The 16,151-nt window shown below is 40.4% G+C and overlaps 2 protein-coding genes across 4 annotated transcripts in view; one reads left to right on the top strand and one right to left on the bottom strand.

Annotated features, from left to right (window-relative positions):
- Nucleotides 1–7,739, top strand: part of SPAG1 (sperm associated antigen 1) — a gene marked incomplete at both ends in the record, with an annotated part of 34,949 nt that extends 27,210 nt beyond the window's left edge. The window contains 5 exons of the mRNA XM_084202102.1: nucleotides 765–906; nucleotides 1,803–1,929; nucleotides 4,969–5,133; nucleotides 7,068–7,439; nucleotides 7,608–7,739. Of these exons, the coding sequence (XP_084058228.1) occupies nucleotides 765–906; nucleotides 1,803–1,929; nucleotides 4,969–5,133; nucleotides 7,068–7,439; nucleotides 7,608–7,739 (938 nt within the window). The remainder of the gene's footprint in view (nucleotides 1–764; nucleotides 907–1,802; nucleotides 1,930–4,968; nucleotides 5,134–7,067; nucleotides 7,440–7,607) is intronic.
- Nucleotides 7,740–13,773: 6,034 nt separating this feature from the next.
- The window catches only part of RNF19A (ring finger protein 19A, RBR E3 ubiquitin protein ligase), a 57,150-nt gene continuing 54,772 nt past the window's right edge, over nucleotides 13,774–16,151 (bottom strand). For all 3 annotated transcript variants that reach the window (XM_084211970.1, XM_084211971.1, XM_084211972.1), the window contains one exon: nucleotides 13,774–15,922. In XM_084211970.1, coding sequence (XP_084068096.1) covers nucleotides 15,238–15,922 — 685 coding nt within the window. In that variant the 3' untranslated portion in view covers nucleotides 13,774–15,237. The remainder of the gene's footprint in view (nucleotides 15,923–16,151) is intronic.

The raw sequence follows: 16,151 nt of genomic DNA, 5'->3' as shown, positions 1-16,151 counted from the left end.
GCATTGTGCAAAAAGTAGATTATTTCATTATGATTTACTTAGAGCTATTTTGATAATTACTGTTTGCTCACAACAGAGTAATGAAGCTGCAGTTGGGATCAGTTTTTCACTGCAAACACAGCTAAAAACTGTAGCCTAACCCAAAAGCATCTACAGCCAATGATGTGGAATTAAGAAGGAAAGGCAATTATGGAATAACAGTCAGTACACTGAAAAGTCTCATTTTGTGTTTCAAGGTTCTTCACTGCATCTTTTAGAAATAGTTCTTAACAGAATATTACTGATGTATCCCTAACTCCAGCTGATGTGATGATTTGTTTGTCACTGTCAGTTTAGCATAGTAACTGTGGAATGATTGCAAAGAGAATATTAGCTCAAATGATGGCCACCTTGGTGTGATGGTGGAGATCTGGGAGGCCTTTAACCCTGCCGATTAAGTCTCCACCATTGTAAGTAAAAGCAGGGTCTCAGTGGACACAGGTAGGCCATCTCTACCACACAAAAGCTGGGAAAGCTTAGAGCTGTCTGTTGCATTCCCATTATTTTCAGCAGAGAAGTAATGCTGGTGGATGGGGAGGTATTTGTTGAGTAGGTCTGGCCGTGCCTTGGTTGGAGCCGCAGGGGAGGAGGGCACAGGAATGGCCGAGTGCAGAGTGACACAGGGAGGGACTCCATTGCCAGGCGTTAATCCTTAGTCTGCACAGATCATTCTGCCACCCTTAAGAACTGACCTGATGTGACACTGTGATCCTTCCGTGCTCTAGGTGAGGAAGCTACGGAGAAGTTCAAGAGGTTGAAAAATGAAGGGAATGATTTTGTAAAAATGGGGAAATATGAAGAAGCTGCAAATAAATACAGTGAGTGCATGAAGTTAAATACTGAGGAATGTACTGTCTACACTAACAGGTAAAGATCCAAAAGCTAATGCTGCTTTGTGGGACAGCAGTAGTTACTTTTTCTTATTTCAAATAGAGATGTTGCATCTTTTCACTCATTGTTGTGAAAAAGGGATTTTTTTTTTCCCTACTTGGTAAGTGTTTAGAGTAACAAAATGGATTTCTTGTAAAAATGTTTTTCAAGGGGAGCAAGTAGTAATGTCACTGATATATATCTTAAAATCTTATATATAAATAGAGTAAGCAATAGTAGAAGTTATAATTAGCATAGCATTTTGCAGTGTTTTTGAGATTTTTTTTTTTTAAGAATACTGGTATGATTTGAATTAAAAACTTAACATGCAGTAACAATATCTCAGATATGAAGAGTAATAATTCAGAGAAAATGTACATTCTGAGAAAATAAAAGTAAGAACACAGTCATACATCAGCATTATTTTAAAGGTTGACCTAATTCAGCAGTATAATTCTTTATGCTAATCTTATCAGCTCCTACAAACTAAGAAGGATTTGATTAGACCAGTACTTGAATAGGAGAGTTCCAAGTAATAATTAGGTACAGAGAGCAGTGTTCTTTATTTAATCCAGAGCTCATTTTTACCCAAAATCTGTATTACATTAACCACTATACTATCATATTGTACTAATGTAGGCTCTGCTTTTAAAATATTTGCACACCTACTTAACTTCAAGCATTAGTTACTTGCATTTTGGCTTTTTTTTTCAGGAATTAACCTTCTCTAAATCCATCCAGTGATGTTCTTGATAGTTAATGGTACTTTAAAAAATCACATTGAGACTGAATTGTTTGAAGTATTTTAATTAACATTTGCGAGTTAGAAGATGTTGGCACTACAGCACTGTAGAATTACTTACATTGCTGTGTATTCTGTTTTTCTGTGTTAGAGCTCTCTGTTACTTGAAACTGTATAAATATGAAGAGGCTAAGCGGGATTGTGATCATGTTCTTCAGATAGAAGATTCTAATATTAAAGCTTTTTATAGAAGAGCACTAGCCTACAAAGGATTACAGGTGAGGAAGAACAACATGCCAGGTATTCTTAAGCACTTCTAAACTTGCTTATCCCCTTCAAAGGCAATGAGGTAGTTGCTGTCAATTGGTGACTACAAACAAAGTACTCAGTGTGATGATTCATTACTTTGTAGAGCATAAGGCATACATAGAACATTATATAAGTATTTTTGCTATATCAAAACCTGCATGTTGATGTAATAATTTGAGAAAATACAAGAATATTGCAATAAATAAGGTTTGACTGGAGATTGGTTAAGCAAATTTCAAATCTGTTCTAATGTTCTAGTATTCTCCTTCTGGGTATCCCAGTCTCTTTTTTCTGTCAAGGAGTTTACTATAACTTTGCTGATGACAAATGGATTCTCTCCAAGTTTGTCTTCATCTGTCCAAACTAAAATCTCAAGCTGTCTTTACATCTGCTCTTGTTTAAGTGTCATACTAAACTAGGGTTTTAATTATCATCATCTCCTTCCTCCCCCAGTGCATTACAAGCCTTTGTCAGTACTGTATTTTGTCACTCTGTGGCAGTGGCAGTAATCAGACTTTTCCTTTCCATCTGCATGTTGGTGGTATCTCCACAGTGCTCATCTTACTTACAGTTTTTAGAGTATCCTTTTACCTGATCATCATAAATGCAGACACATTTGATCATATCCATCCTGAATGTGATTTCAAATCTCATGTTCCATCACTGAACTATGTTGTTCTATTTGTCCCTCCCTCTGGTGGTTCCCCATTTTCAGTGTTGTTAAGTTAGCCTTTACACTCCACAATGCTCCCACAGCAATCCTTGCTCTACCCATCAGCTCTTACTTGGTATTGAGTGATCAGCTTCATGATTTTGTAGGCTCATGATGGCAGCTCACATCACCGGCTTTCTATTAAATTCCCAATTGTCTTTAAACAAGAATCTGAAGTGCTGTCTTCCATGTTGCAAGAGTGGACTGGAAGTCCACCAAGTTTCATCATTGTCCTTCAAGTGAATGGATGCTTACTCATACCTCCATTATGTTTGATGCCTTAACAAAAAATTACTGGATGGTGTCTCACCTTACAAGTCACCTGAGAACCTGTTTGTGCTTAGCAGCATACCAGTCTATTCTCATCCCATGTTATAATTCCAAATGGAGGTCCTAGGAATGTGATACATTCATTCCTCTGTTGCAGTAGTTATAAAATTTTTGAAGTGTGATAAGTCCAAGTTTGTAATGATTTTTCTGTAACTGTGCTAAGCTACCTGATATTAATCATCTCTAACCTTATATTGTTAGACTTGATAAGACATCAGTATAAATGGGTATTACACACCAGTGAAGAAGGCTGAGAATTGCTTTTTGCATATCTTAGAAAAGAAGTGCTATTTTTGTATTATTGAAGACAACCTAAAACACAGTGTTGATAAACTCCTTCAGAACAGCCTGAGCAGGGGACTCCCAAAATGTTTTGTTGTGGTCGGATTTAATGCCTTCATTATTGCTAATTTCAGGGATGAAAGTGATAGGTAAAATCAGATAAAATGACAGAAATTATCTGAAGCTGACAAATTACTTTGTAATAAGAATTGTATGAGCTAAAGGCATATAGTTTGGTAAAGATCTAACTAAGGTGGGAAGTGTTATTTGTAAATAATTAGACACACCTTTAACTAAAAAAGCCGCAGCAGAATTTGATGTAGTAAATGAGGGGTTTTTTTTTCATATTTACTAGGATGTAGTTAAGAGAAGATCAGGAAAAAACACTAGTGAGATATGTTAGGCCTGTGACACAGGACACAGGACCCCAAACTGCATCTCCTGCAGCAGAAGTTGGTTGCTGACCCTTGTTACTGTTTCCAGAGGTCTGTTCCAGAATCGCTTTTCCCTGTAGTTGTGAATCCTCACATCTGTAATTCAAATTTTTTCGCTTAATTAGTAGTGGATTTCTGATGAAAGCAACCTGGCCCCTTTGTGCATTCCTTTGTTAGGGATACATAATTCTCATTCTCAGTGTTCCTTCATGACCTAGCAGGCTTCAGTTCACTACTGATGTTCTGCTCCCCTTCGCACTTTGAATACTGGCCGCCAGTTTGGAACAAAATGTGGGAAAGTTTGGGTGACTTGGACACTGTCTCCTCTGTTACAGCTGAGGTGCTGAGGAAGTACCTCAGGTGGTACATGAGGAATTGTTTTTCCATAATACAAGTGATTTAATAGTAACATTATGATGCTGCTTGGGAGCAGAAGAAATACTAGACCACTCACACAAAAAATTATGTTGGTCTTTTACTGTCTGCATGGTCTTTTAGTGTTTACTGCTGCATTTCATCTTTATTTTTGATACTCCAGCCCTTGCAATGTCTTGATTCTCCTATGTGATAATTCCAGTCTTCCTCAATTGATGCTATTAACTTTGTGACTTCTGAAAATTTAGTTCAAAAATAGTAATTATACATTAAAAATGGGAAATAAAAGCATGAAACAGATTGCAAGGCTGATTATTGAGGAACTGTGTCCTAATGCCACTCTGTCGCTGTGTTTGTCCTAATCTTGTTTAGCCCAGAGGTCGTAACGTAATCCCAGTCTTCTCAAGTATTAGCAAAATTTCACTCTAAGAGATGGTCTATTGGATTGAAGCCCAGAAAGATTAGATATATCTTTAATCAAAGCTCAATTTAACTCTATTATTGGCAAAGCAAGTATGCAAACTTGCTGGACTCATGTTATGTTAATTGTAAAGCAGTGTTACACTGTAAGCAATTCTGCTTAAAAGCAGCAAACTTCAATAATTTGCTCTCTGACACAGGGAATAGGTTTCTGAGTATAGATTATTTCATATTGCATATTTAATTGGAAATATTGAGTCACAGAGTATTAACTCATTCTCATTTCCTTTTTCCCCTCTAAAGAAATCACACTATGAGTATGTAGATTATTTTAGTCTACTTAGTGTCCAGATCCCAGTATTTTTGCCTTTCTTACTTGTAAAGAACAGTATGGTACTTCAGATTTATTTTTCTAATGATGTGCTTATGAGAAAAATATTTTCTTCTACTTACAGAATTATCAAGCCAGTGCTGATGATTTCAGCAAGGTACTTCTAATAGATCCAAATGTTGTTGAAGCACAAAAGGAATTAGAGGAGGTAACCCAACAGCTTCACCTTGACAGCAGTGCTGGAGCTGGCAATCAGCAAAGACATGGGAAGAAAATCACCATAGAAGAGGTGGTGTACCTGTTCATTTCTTAAAAGCAAACACAACACAAGCTGCACATTTGAAGAGATAATACTAAAGCTTTTGTTTGCCCATCTTGAATCTATATCTCTCTGGGGATGCTGTTGTATTTTTCATATCATTTTGAGGGCATATTGGAGGATTTTTACATAGAATAAAGCTTGGACTGCTCACAAGTGTATTCAGAACTACAGCAGGAAGGAAAATAGTCCATTTAGATGGCACTAAGCTCGAGGATATGCTCCTACAAAAGCTGCTTAAGCTTTGAAATATGTTTTACAGAGTGCAGCTGTGAAATAGTTTCATTTTTGAAGTGTGTGCTGCCCAAGGAGCTGCTCTGGGGCTGTGCTGGCAGAGGTCCGTGGTCAGCAGATGTGCTGGCTGCTCCTGTGCTGGTCCTAAAGTTATGGGTCTGAAAAATGAAATTCTACCCTAAAGAGCAAGAGTAAAACATCTGTGGATCTTACAAAAGAAACACAGGATGTAATGTTATGTACAGGATCAAAATGTTAGCTTTGCACAGTTCTGGGTAGAATTGGGTGATGAAAGGATTTTCTCAGTCATCTGATATTTTTGGATTGTAGCTGTGCTACAGTCTTTTCTTTTGTTAAAGAATTCTTTTTCCCCTTTTCATTTAAAAATGTATAGTTAAAATACATAGTTAACAGTCTATACAGTTGTACTGTAATGTAATGATGTAATTTCAGAATCTGGTATAATGGAAACTGCAGTTATTAATATAGGGGAGATAAATGTTCTTGAAGTACTTCAGGTTGTCACGAGCTCATGGGATTTTATGTAACAGGCATAAGCTGGTATAGTGTTAGTTAAGCTCTGAGTTGTGACAAACAACAGGACCTGGAAAGGGTTTAGAGGAGGTTTGGGAAGTGACCACATAATTCAGAGACCAGCTAACTACATTGCTGGCACTGGTAATTTTTCTAGGGGTCATGCAGGAAACATTTCTGTTTGCTGGCATCATTACAACTGCCCCTGTGGAGGGGCTCCCCTCTTTCACCTGCTGTAGTACAAGGCAGTCTTTTTCCATAAAGACAGACTGCAAAGAAAAACAAAATTAGAGAAATAATTTATCATCATTATACTTTGTTAATCAAGCTATAATTATAGGAAAGACAGTCAAGGTTTCTCCATCAGTTCTAGGGATTGTTGAAAAATAGAACAAAATGTCTATAAGCCAAATGCAGTATTTTCCAAAAATTACTAATCCCGTGCAATTACTAATCTATGCAATACAGTATCTTCAGACTTTTCAAAATACTTGGCATTGAGAGACCCTATTCAGTAAGTTTTAGTCAGGTTATAATAATTTCACAACTCTTGATGGCTTGAAATAGATTTTAGCAAATGTAGTAGGCCCAATAGTTAATTTTTAGTTACTGATTCATGAAACTTGATGGAGGCTGCAGTCTCAGGAGAACTTAAGTGGACAGTGAGGCAGTTTATCCATGCTGAGCTTTCTCTTTCCAAAGCAAGACTCCAAACAGCAACCTGATGCAGCTGCCATGTGCCTGTAGTGCCCTGGAGGCACAGCAGAGAAGTGAAACATGAAACATGTGTGTCTGCTGTCTTGACTCCAGCTGTCCCTGTCTTCTGGAACTTCCCATTTAATACGTGTGTAGAGTCCTCCTTTCTGCCGGTGCTCTCCAGGGGTGATTCCACTGTGCAGTGCCAAGCAGTGAAAAGGAGGTGTAAAAAATTCATTTTTGACTGTGAGCCTTTAAAGGTGAATTAGAGAGCTCCTGTTCTGGGGGCAGTGGGGCGTGGAACAACATGGGTGCCTTTCTTTGATGAAGAGCAGACTGCCAGCTTTAATCCAGTGCTGTGGTGGATAAATGCAGTTCATGAAGCTTCAGGTTATCTCTGTGTCCACATTAAGTGATCTGTTGCCACTTTGTTTGTGAAGGTGACTGAAACTGATGAACAGGAGGAGGGGCAGTTTGCTCCATCAGAAGATGCTGAGACTCACCATGCTGCTGCTGAGGAGGCTGTTCCAAAGCCAAGGAGGTCCTCGGGGAGGCTCCGCGTTTCGGAACCACCCAACGCTTACGACTTCGGTCAGATCATCAATGCACTGAATGCCAATAAGGATAAAGCTGCTTGTGCAGATCTTCTAACAGCTACTGATCCAAAAACATTGCCAGTGCTGCTAAGTAACAAACTCGAAGGAGAAATCCTTCTGATTTTTATCCAGTCATTGGAACATTACATAGCTGGAAAAGATCCTGGCCTTGCATATCAGCACCTGTTCTACTTGAGCAAAGCAGAAAGATTTAAGGTAAGAACCTAGACTGATTGAATGTCTACTTAAATTGCACAGAAATCTAAAAGAAATTTTCCTATCTTAAAAGGAAAAAACACACTGAATTTTGTGTCTCTGTCAGATATAATGATTTTCAGTCAACCTGTGCTGATTATAAAATAATTTGTTGCGGGTTTTTTTCAGGTGGTGCTGGCCCTGCTCAGCAAAAATGAAAAGGAAGAGGTACAGCATCTGTTTGACTTACTTACAGAAAGCCACAGTGATCAGTACTCACTGGAAGATCTTGAGAGCCTTAAAAAGGTTTATGAACTTTAAGAAGTAAAGTTTATTGGCTGCATGCATATAGTTCATGTTAGAAGATGAATGAATGAACTCTGCTAATTTGCCTGGGTTCAAGTGCGTCTTTACCTGGACTGCTGGAATTCTATTTTGTTTTGACAGCATATGCACATTTAAAACTTGCTGCTCTTCTCTTCTTGTAGTTGTATACATCTCTAGAATTTAATGCCCATCTATGTTCAGTAACAGAGTTAAATTTCATTTGGCATACTGATTTTATTTAGATTCAGAAAAACATATTTTACCTTATATATGCAGTGGGAAATACCTTGATGGTACAGTAGGTAAATACACTTTTAGTCATCACTTGTTACATCATTTTGTGAGTTCTGTGTTCTCGTGATAAAGAAGTGTCTTCAATATAAATTGGTCAGTTAGCAGTAACTTTGCTAAAATGAGTTTACAAGGAGTATTAACATTTTTCAGAAAACTCCTGTGGGCCATTTGTTTGTTCACTGTTCCTGGTCTGTACAAAACAGATCTAAATATTTTGGCTCATTACATCGTAACAAAAAAAGTGAATGAATTATTGATTAGCTTGTCATGGAAACAATTATTAAATGGATGGGTATGTTTTTAACAGGTGAGTAATTTTTGGTGCACAGAGAACTTTTTTCCTGTGTGTGTAGGAGGATGGCTGGTTTTCTGAGTTTTGGGCAGTGACAGAAGAACAAGTGGCTGCACTGCACAATAGAAATATTTAACTCTGAGTTTTGTATTCAGATTATTTAAAATACCAGCTGTTTCTGTTTACAGATATATTTATAAAACTACAACAGTTTTTTGGACCAGTATGATTTTTTTTTTAATTTCAGGCATTAGTTACATTTTATATTTGATTCTGACAAAGTTACTTCAAAGGTGAAGCTTTTAAATTTTTCAGATACCCTGATGCCTTCTTTGCACAGATGATATAAATATATATCAAACTCACTTAGCACTGCAGAAATATCATTAAGAATGTTGTTCTAATTAAAATTTTTCTCAGGTATATATTAATTAATAAAATTTTTTTCTTGAGAAGTACAATTATGGCTTTTCTGGTTCAGTACACTTTAGGTTTATAATTCTGACATGTGGATTATGAGTTTCAGCTTGGATTTTCAAGAATGAGGCTTTTAATTCCTAAAGCATCAGCAGTACAACTGCTATGTAGCAGTTAACAGGTTTTCGCTTTGTGTTGTGCATGTGATCTCCTTAGATAAAGGCAGACCCTAAACTTTGGCTGTTTAGGATGTAAAGCACCAGCAGTGCCTGCAGTCATTTTGATGATGGTCCTGCCTCCTTCAGGTTTCATTGAGATTGGCTACTTTTTTAGACAGCCTTTGGGAGGGCCTGATGGAGAGGCAGAACAATTTCTAAAGACACAGAACTTAAAAAAAACTGAATCAAACACATGTAAGGGACTGTACTGCTGATGGGGCCTGAACAGCTCAAGCCAAGGGCACCAGTCTTCAAAACTGAAGGGGCAGCATTAGACCACTGGAAGGCATTTGGGGGGCAGGGCATGCAGAATGGAATATCTTTGGGTGTGGATTTCACCATTTGTTTGACAGATCAGGGCTGCCTAAGACAGTTCCTCTTGCTTCAGTCTGGGAAACTGTGGGAGAAATCTCTGCAGCCCCCAACAGCTGCAGCTGAACAGCAAAGGGGGGTCACTGTCACAGACAGTGTCCTTGGCCAGGTGAGGCCGAGTGGCCTCTGCACAGAGGCTGCTGCAGCATCCCAGGTGTGGCACTGGAGCAGCTGCAGACCAAAAGCAGCTCCTTGCTCACCATGGGACCTGCTGCAAAATGTGTTTTGTGTCCCATCTGTGTAATGGTCAGCAGGAGAAGCCCCAGAGCTGAATTACTGCTTTCTTCACTGCTGGCAGGGAGCTTCTCTCTCCCTGGACAATCCCTATCTCTGACACTCTGGTTTAATTTTCTCCTCCTATTTTTGAACACTTCCATATTTTAAATCTTCTTTCTGCTCTGTACTTGGCCTTTATTTATGTTTTTGTTCGTTTGTTTGTTTCCCTGTGCTCTCCATAATCTCTTCTGCAGTTTTGGCTGCTCTGCCAGGCAAAAGTAGGACTGTAGCTGTCACCTCAGCACTGCAGTGGCCTCAATGTGGACGCAGCACCTAGAAACAACGGAGTGGGCAAAAGGGGGGAGAAGAGCCCCCCATATGTCTTACCTGGCAGTGTGGCAGGGAGACCCCAATCTCAGCATGTTGTTATGCTCTTGGCTTGTCACTCACCCCCTCAGTGTCAACATCCAGCTCTGTGAAACAACCAAACCCAACAGCAGGACAAAAGCAGGAGAGCACTGGTTCTGCAGGTGATGGGAGCGAATGTGACCCTGCAGTGGCAATAATGCAGCCAGTCACGAGCACAGAGGATGTGTCCTGTACCGCCGAGCTGACCAGGCCTACACACAGCCAGCTGCTCCTGGACACAGATCCCTGGTTTTCACACAAGGGATGAGAGCGAGATTCTTTCTGTAGCCACTAAAAATGCAGTCAGTGGCTAGGGAACCGCACAGGAATTGGGGGAGGGAGGGAGTGTCACACTGTTGTTATTTTGATCCTTTCAAAGTATTTTTGATGGCTTTTGAGAAGCCAGCTCGGCTGCCAGGGCTGAGTGTCACCATGGCAGAATTGCTTCCCTGGCCAAAAAGTCAATGGACCCCAGGGCCACCTGTCACCAACATGTTTTATGAAAAATCCTTTCCTTAGGATTTTCCTCCTGAGAAGCTGAGGCCTCAGGAACAAAATGTAAACAATTCTTACCTGCTGCTGTGGAATGCAACAGGTGGATCTGTGATTGGTTTTATCTAGTCGTATCTAATTAATGGCCAATCACAGTCCACCTGTCTTAGACTGTTTCGGTCAGTCTGAACCTTTGTTATTCATTCCTTTTCTATTCTTAGCAAGCTTTCTGATTAAATCCTTCTGTTCTTTTAGTATAGTTTTTAATATAATATATATAATAAAATAATAAACCAAGCTTTCTGAACATGGAGTCAACCTTCTCGTCTCTTCCCTCATCCTGGGACCCTGTGAACACAGTCACAGCCACCACTCTTCCCACTCTCCCTGCCCAGTGGCACAGGCAGTGGTGAGAGCCCAGTTACTGGCAAACCACACTGCTTGTCCTTATGTGGGATGTATTTCCACTCACCAGAACCTGCTCTGCTTTACATAATCCAGTTGCACAAATAAAGGGCTACTCTTGCGGCTGCCAGGCCTTTCAGAAGACTTAGATTTGCTCGCTACAATAAACAAAATATCATTTTGAACAGCAGGAAACACAGCTTCTTCCGTGCTGTAATCAAGATTTATGACCCAAGTCAGTGTAACTCTGCCTGTGAGCTGCAGCTACCCAAGGGACAAAGGGCTGGCAGCTGGAGCAGGGGCTCAGCCCGGCTGGCTGAGAGGGATCAATTATCCCCGACCGGAGCGCCCATTCCTTCCTGGGCCCTCCCCGAGGGGATGTAACACTTCACTTCGCAGTGCAGGCGCAGCCTCCAGCTGTGGCAGTGCCATTTCCTTGCACCCCTGTGCTACTTCTCAGTTGCTCCTTGCACACAGTGACATGGGAGTGGTTTTCCTTGTAAGCAAGGGGGATTATAAGGGGATAAAGTGCACCTCACGCAGAATGTTGTGCTCAGAAATGTCTTGAGAATGCAGCCTGTGAGCAAGGGGAAGCTTGAGCCCACACAACCCCAGCAGGACAGCTCTGGTGCCTAAACACAACCACTCCAATTGAGGCTGTTGAGAATTTTAATGTCCCTGTTGAGATGGAATCAACAACAAAGCCAGCTTTTGTAAAGCCAGCTCACCAGGATCTGCTGCAAGGAGAGCTGTACCTGGCAGCTGGCTGGGTTTGACTCCAAATGCTTCCTGCTGGTCCCTGTGTGCAGGGTGCTGAGACAGTCACCCCTCAAAGATACTCAGCTGGCCTGGCACATGAGCGAGGTGCCACAGCAGATTCATCTCCAGAGCCATCTGCCAAGACTCGGGGTTGTGTTCAGCACAGAAGTTCAGTGTCATCCCTAAGGCCGTGGATCCAACTCCTTTTCCTCCAGACCAGCTTTGATTACCAAGTACCTCACAGCCACTCTTCTCAGTTTCTCCTACCCTTTGAGACTGAAGGCAACAAAGATGTTGTCACCAGTCAGGGATTGTGCTTCACACCATGACTGGGTCTGGGGGTTCTTCAATCCTCACAGGGAAACCATTTTGCTCCCACAGCAACACCAGATTATCCCATCTGGGAAGACCATGTGCCACCTTGGGGATGGCAGGAGCACTCAAGGTGGTAATTGTGCTCCTCAGATCTTTGTCATTTCAGAAAGTGATTCTAAATAAATCTCAACATCATTCCAAAGTTTCTGTTCAGGACTGCCACAATTTCACCTGAATTAGAATATTAATGGGTTTTTAAAGTTCATTAATTCTAGTATTTTTCAACCTTCTGCTTGATTATCCTTAAAATGCATTATTATCCATCAGAGTGGTGGTATTAGTAAGTAGGCAACTATTTAAAAATCAATCTGAATGACTGGAAGAGATGTAAGTCAGTCAAGAAATCTTTATGCAACAATAAGAAGTAATTAGCTCATACATGCAAAACTTTGTGACACTGACTGAAGGAAAGGATGGATGGACAAGCCTGGATGCTTCACTACAACAAAGACATGCAAACACCATGAGGAAAGCTTTTATTATGGCTTTTATCTAATGTTGTAACTATCACTAATAGTCTCAGATACAGCAGGCATTAAAATAAATTTCCTCAAGATCCACAACCTGACATGAATTAGTCAAATTGGCCAGGAATCATGAAAAAAATCTGAAAAAAACCCACCATGTTGGGACATCAGATGTAAACTTGATCTTTCCTGTAATTCATTGCAGTGCAAAAAAAAGGTATTTAATTCTTACAGTAGATCTGTAAATAAGAGAAGCATCTTCTACATAAGTGTATTAATAGGAGTGTATATTTTACTTTTTTATAGACTCAAAACTCAGTGCTGCATTAAATTTACTGGTGCTGTTAAGACTGCCTTACATATGAAATATTACCTCTGAATTTAAAAATATTACAAAATTAATCAGCAAAATGGTTTTCTGCTAAAAACTTCTCTCCAGAAAAAACTCACCTGCATTTTAATGTGACCTCTTCAAGTAATGTATAAAATTCTCAGATGATTTTGGAGTGACTGAAAATAAAGGTATTAGTTGATAAAATTTATTTACAAGAGTAAACCATATTCCCAATTACCTGCACAGCAATTGAGGTCCTGAGAAACTAAGAGGTAGGTTTCAACTTGCTGAAATAGCTTTTCCATCTGACAGAAGTATAACTTGCATATGGTTTGGGGTGAGGCAATCCAGCTTGAGCTTCTGCAACGCACCCCCATCAGTTTTAGTTTTCTCACTTCCCTGGCCTCTCATGATGCAGGTGAGAAAATGAGCTGAAGGAACAGGCAGTTCAGCTCAGCAAAAACACCAGGTGTTACCCAGAAACTCTGACCAATCTGTGGTGTTACTGCACAGAAAGAACTCTGTGCAGGCCATGTGAACTGAGAAGAGCGTCACTTTAGATGGAGAAAACGGAGTTTGAGTTTAGTCAGCCATCTGACTTGTGCCAAGATAGTGCAGTTTTGTTTAAAGAGCTCCTGCCAGAACTGCATCCCTGTCCCAAAACCATTTACTGTTCTGCCTGCCAGAGAGATCAGATTTCTTTTCATCTTAGAGAAGGCTGAAATCTTGTACAAAACGCAACTGACTTCAGATCTTACATTTCCAAGAATCAGAACATTCAACTTCCAAAGCACACCCAATAAAATAAAAATATTTAAAGGCAGCAAGAGATAAGAGCAGTCAGGAAAAAAGGCTCCCTGGGAATATACACATTTCATAGGGCTGATCAGCACATTAAACAACAGACCACTAGAAGTCAGTATTTAGACATTTATTTCAGATATGCAGTTTACACGCATATTATTGAGCAAAACCGAATTGCAAATATACAAATACTGTAACAAGCATTACCAAATAACGTAACTGGCACTAGTGTTATAAGCTATTACTGAAACTGGTGAGGATAAGTCATGGAAGAGGACTGTAGCTCATGGCATTCTTTTCATCCAATCAAACCTCCAGTAGCACCATAATGGCAATACATGAAACACAAGACAGAACATTGTCAACTGTTATTCTGAGATTCACAACTTTTTTCATTTTAGTGAATTACTTAGCAAAAAATGTTAACAGTGCAGGCGCTTTGGCCAACTTCAGCTTGTGTTCAGCTGTACATCTTCCATATGCAAAAGAAAAAGAAAAAAGCCAGCATATTTGGAACCCATCTTTGCATTTGGGCAGTCATTGCACTGCACTTAAGATTCTGGGACTGAAGACAGGCATGTCTTGCAAAGAGATGTCAAGTCCACTAAAGCCTGAGTGAGTCTTTGGTAGGCCAATACCTCATTGTTATATCTACGACAGTCATTTTATTCACTAGGATTTTCTTTTGTGATCCAAGTTGGCCAAAGAGGACATTCTGGAAAACATTACAGTAAAATCCTCAGACGACCAGGCACTTCAAACCCAGTCTTTTCCAAAGGCACCAAGAATGGACGGGGCACCAATTTTCCCCCTAATGAAAAGTGGCTGCATCTGCTTTTCTACAATGCTTGGAAATCACTGGATTGTTATTTTACACTTTTTATACACTATATAGTAGCCTTACCTGCTGCATGATTGGTTGCATGAATAAATAGGTAACCCCACTGTTCTACACAGGTGATGTCTCCATTCCACCATAAATTGAGTACCAATTTCTTATGTTTTGAAATTATGTAAAAGCCATAACCCTGCTCAAAGTGTACACACATACAAACACTTCTGACACAGGCTACATCCATCTGAAGATATGCAGTTCATTCTACATGCATTCTAAATACAGTGTGTCCAGTTATGAAACAAAATTGTCATTCTGAATATTCACTGTTGAAGTATGTTTGTATAGGTCTCTGCAGGTCTTTGCTTCCCTTAAATTTAAGAGTTGACACAAGAATGGTTTTAAGTCACTAATGCTCAGCTAACACCCTTTATCCCAAACCCCATATTTTCCAAGTGAACAGTGCAGGACATATTATTCATTTCAGCATTTAACATATTAAGAATTTACCAATTTTTATCTAAATACACCAAGTATACGCTTTCAAGCAAAGTCGTGGCAAAAATACAAAACATGGACATATTTGTACTGCTGTAATGCACTTGGTTAAAGCCTTCATGTCTCTTCATACAGGTCGAAGATCCATAGGAAGTATTTTGCCATATCAGACAAGTATATAGAAAATGCAGTTGTATCAAAACCTTGCTTCTGCTGGTCACCTGAAACCTACAGAAGTCGCATGTGATTCAACCAGCTTTGACAGGGTTCTTTAGTGGCAAATATATTTTTGCAGCACTTACAGATTTACATTTCAGTCTGAATAGCAGTGCTTAATTCCACAGCCTGTTGTGAATGGTTGTTGTTTGTTTCTTTCGGTGTTTCACCGACACCTAAATCTACATCTGTCGAAGATCCATTATTAATGCTTTCCTCAGCAATGTAACTCAGCTGTGGAACATCAGTGCTTGGGGCTGCTGGAACAGGCACAGGGATTCCACTCGGCTGTGGAGAGTTTTCCAGGCGATCGTTTTCCACCTCTGGGAGAACACTGACTGTGGTAAAGCGAGTGTGATAGTCACTGGAGCCATGGCTACAGGAAGTTTTCATACTTTCCATATCTGAGCAACTGAACTCAGAGAAATGGCTGGAGTGCGAATCTGCTACAGACGGAATACTATCGCTCAGAGAGGGAGAGTCAAATTCACTGGAGTTTGTGCTTTGCTGCTCCAACAGCTGAGCATCCATGTCCTCTCTCGTCTCATTAATCTTCATGCTACTCTTCTTTCTCAGCTTACCTTTGCACTTCTTCCCCGCCGTGCTGTCCTTGGACCACTTGGTGGCGCCGCCTTTGCCCTCGGGCGGGCCGGAGCAGCCGGCGGAGCCGCGCCCGGCAGCGCCGCCGTCCTCCACGCTGCTGCTCCCGCTGTGGTGCCGGAACTTGGCTGGCTTGGATTCGATATCCACCTGCACTTCCAGGCTGTTACCTTCCCTAGAACAGGGGAGAATCCGAGAGTGTAAGAGGTCGTCGGAGGGTGGAACAAACTCTTGCTGCTTTCCTACATACATCCCTCTCACTTTCACTGTGTATCTTGTAAGGAGAAATGTTTAACCAAATAAACAGCCCAAAGGAAAACACAAAGTCTGAACCGCCAAACGCTTCACTGAGCTACAGCAATGGCATTCCTCTTTGGAAATAACCCTGGCAAAATGCAGAAAGC

This window comes from Fringilla coelebs, assembly GCF_963513975.1.
Source record: "Fringilla coelebs genome assembly, chromosome: 1".
Lineage (NCBI taxonomy): Eukaryota > Metazoa > Chordata > Aves > Passeriformes > Fringillidae > Fringilla > Fringilla coelebs.
This window is presented reverse-complemented; position numbering and strand designations above follow the sequence as displayed.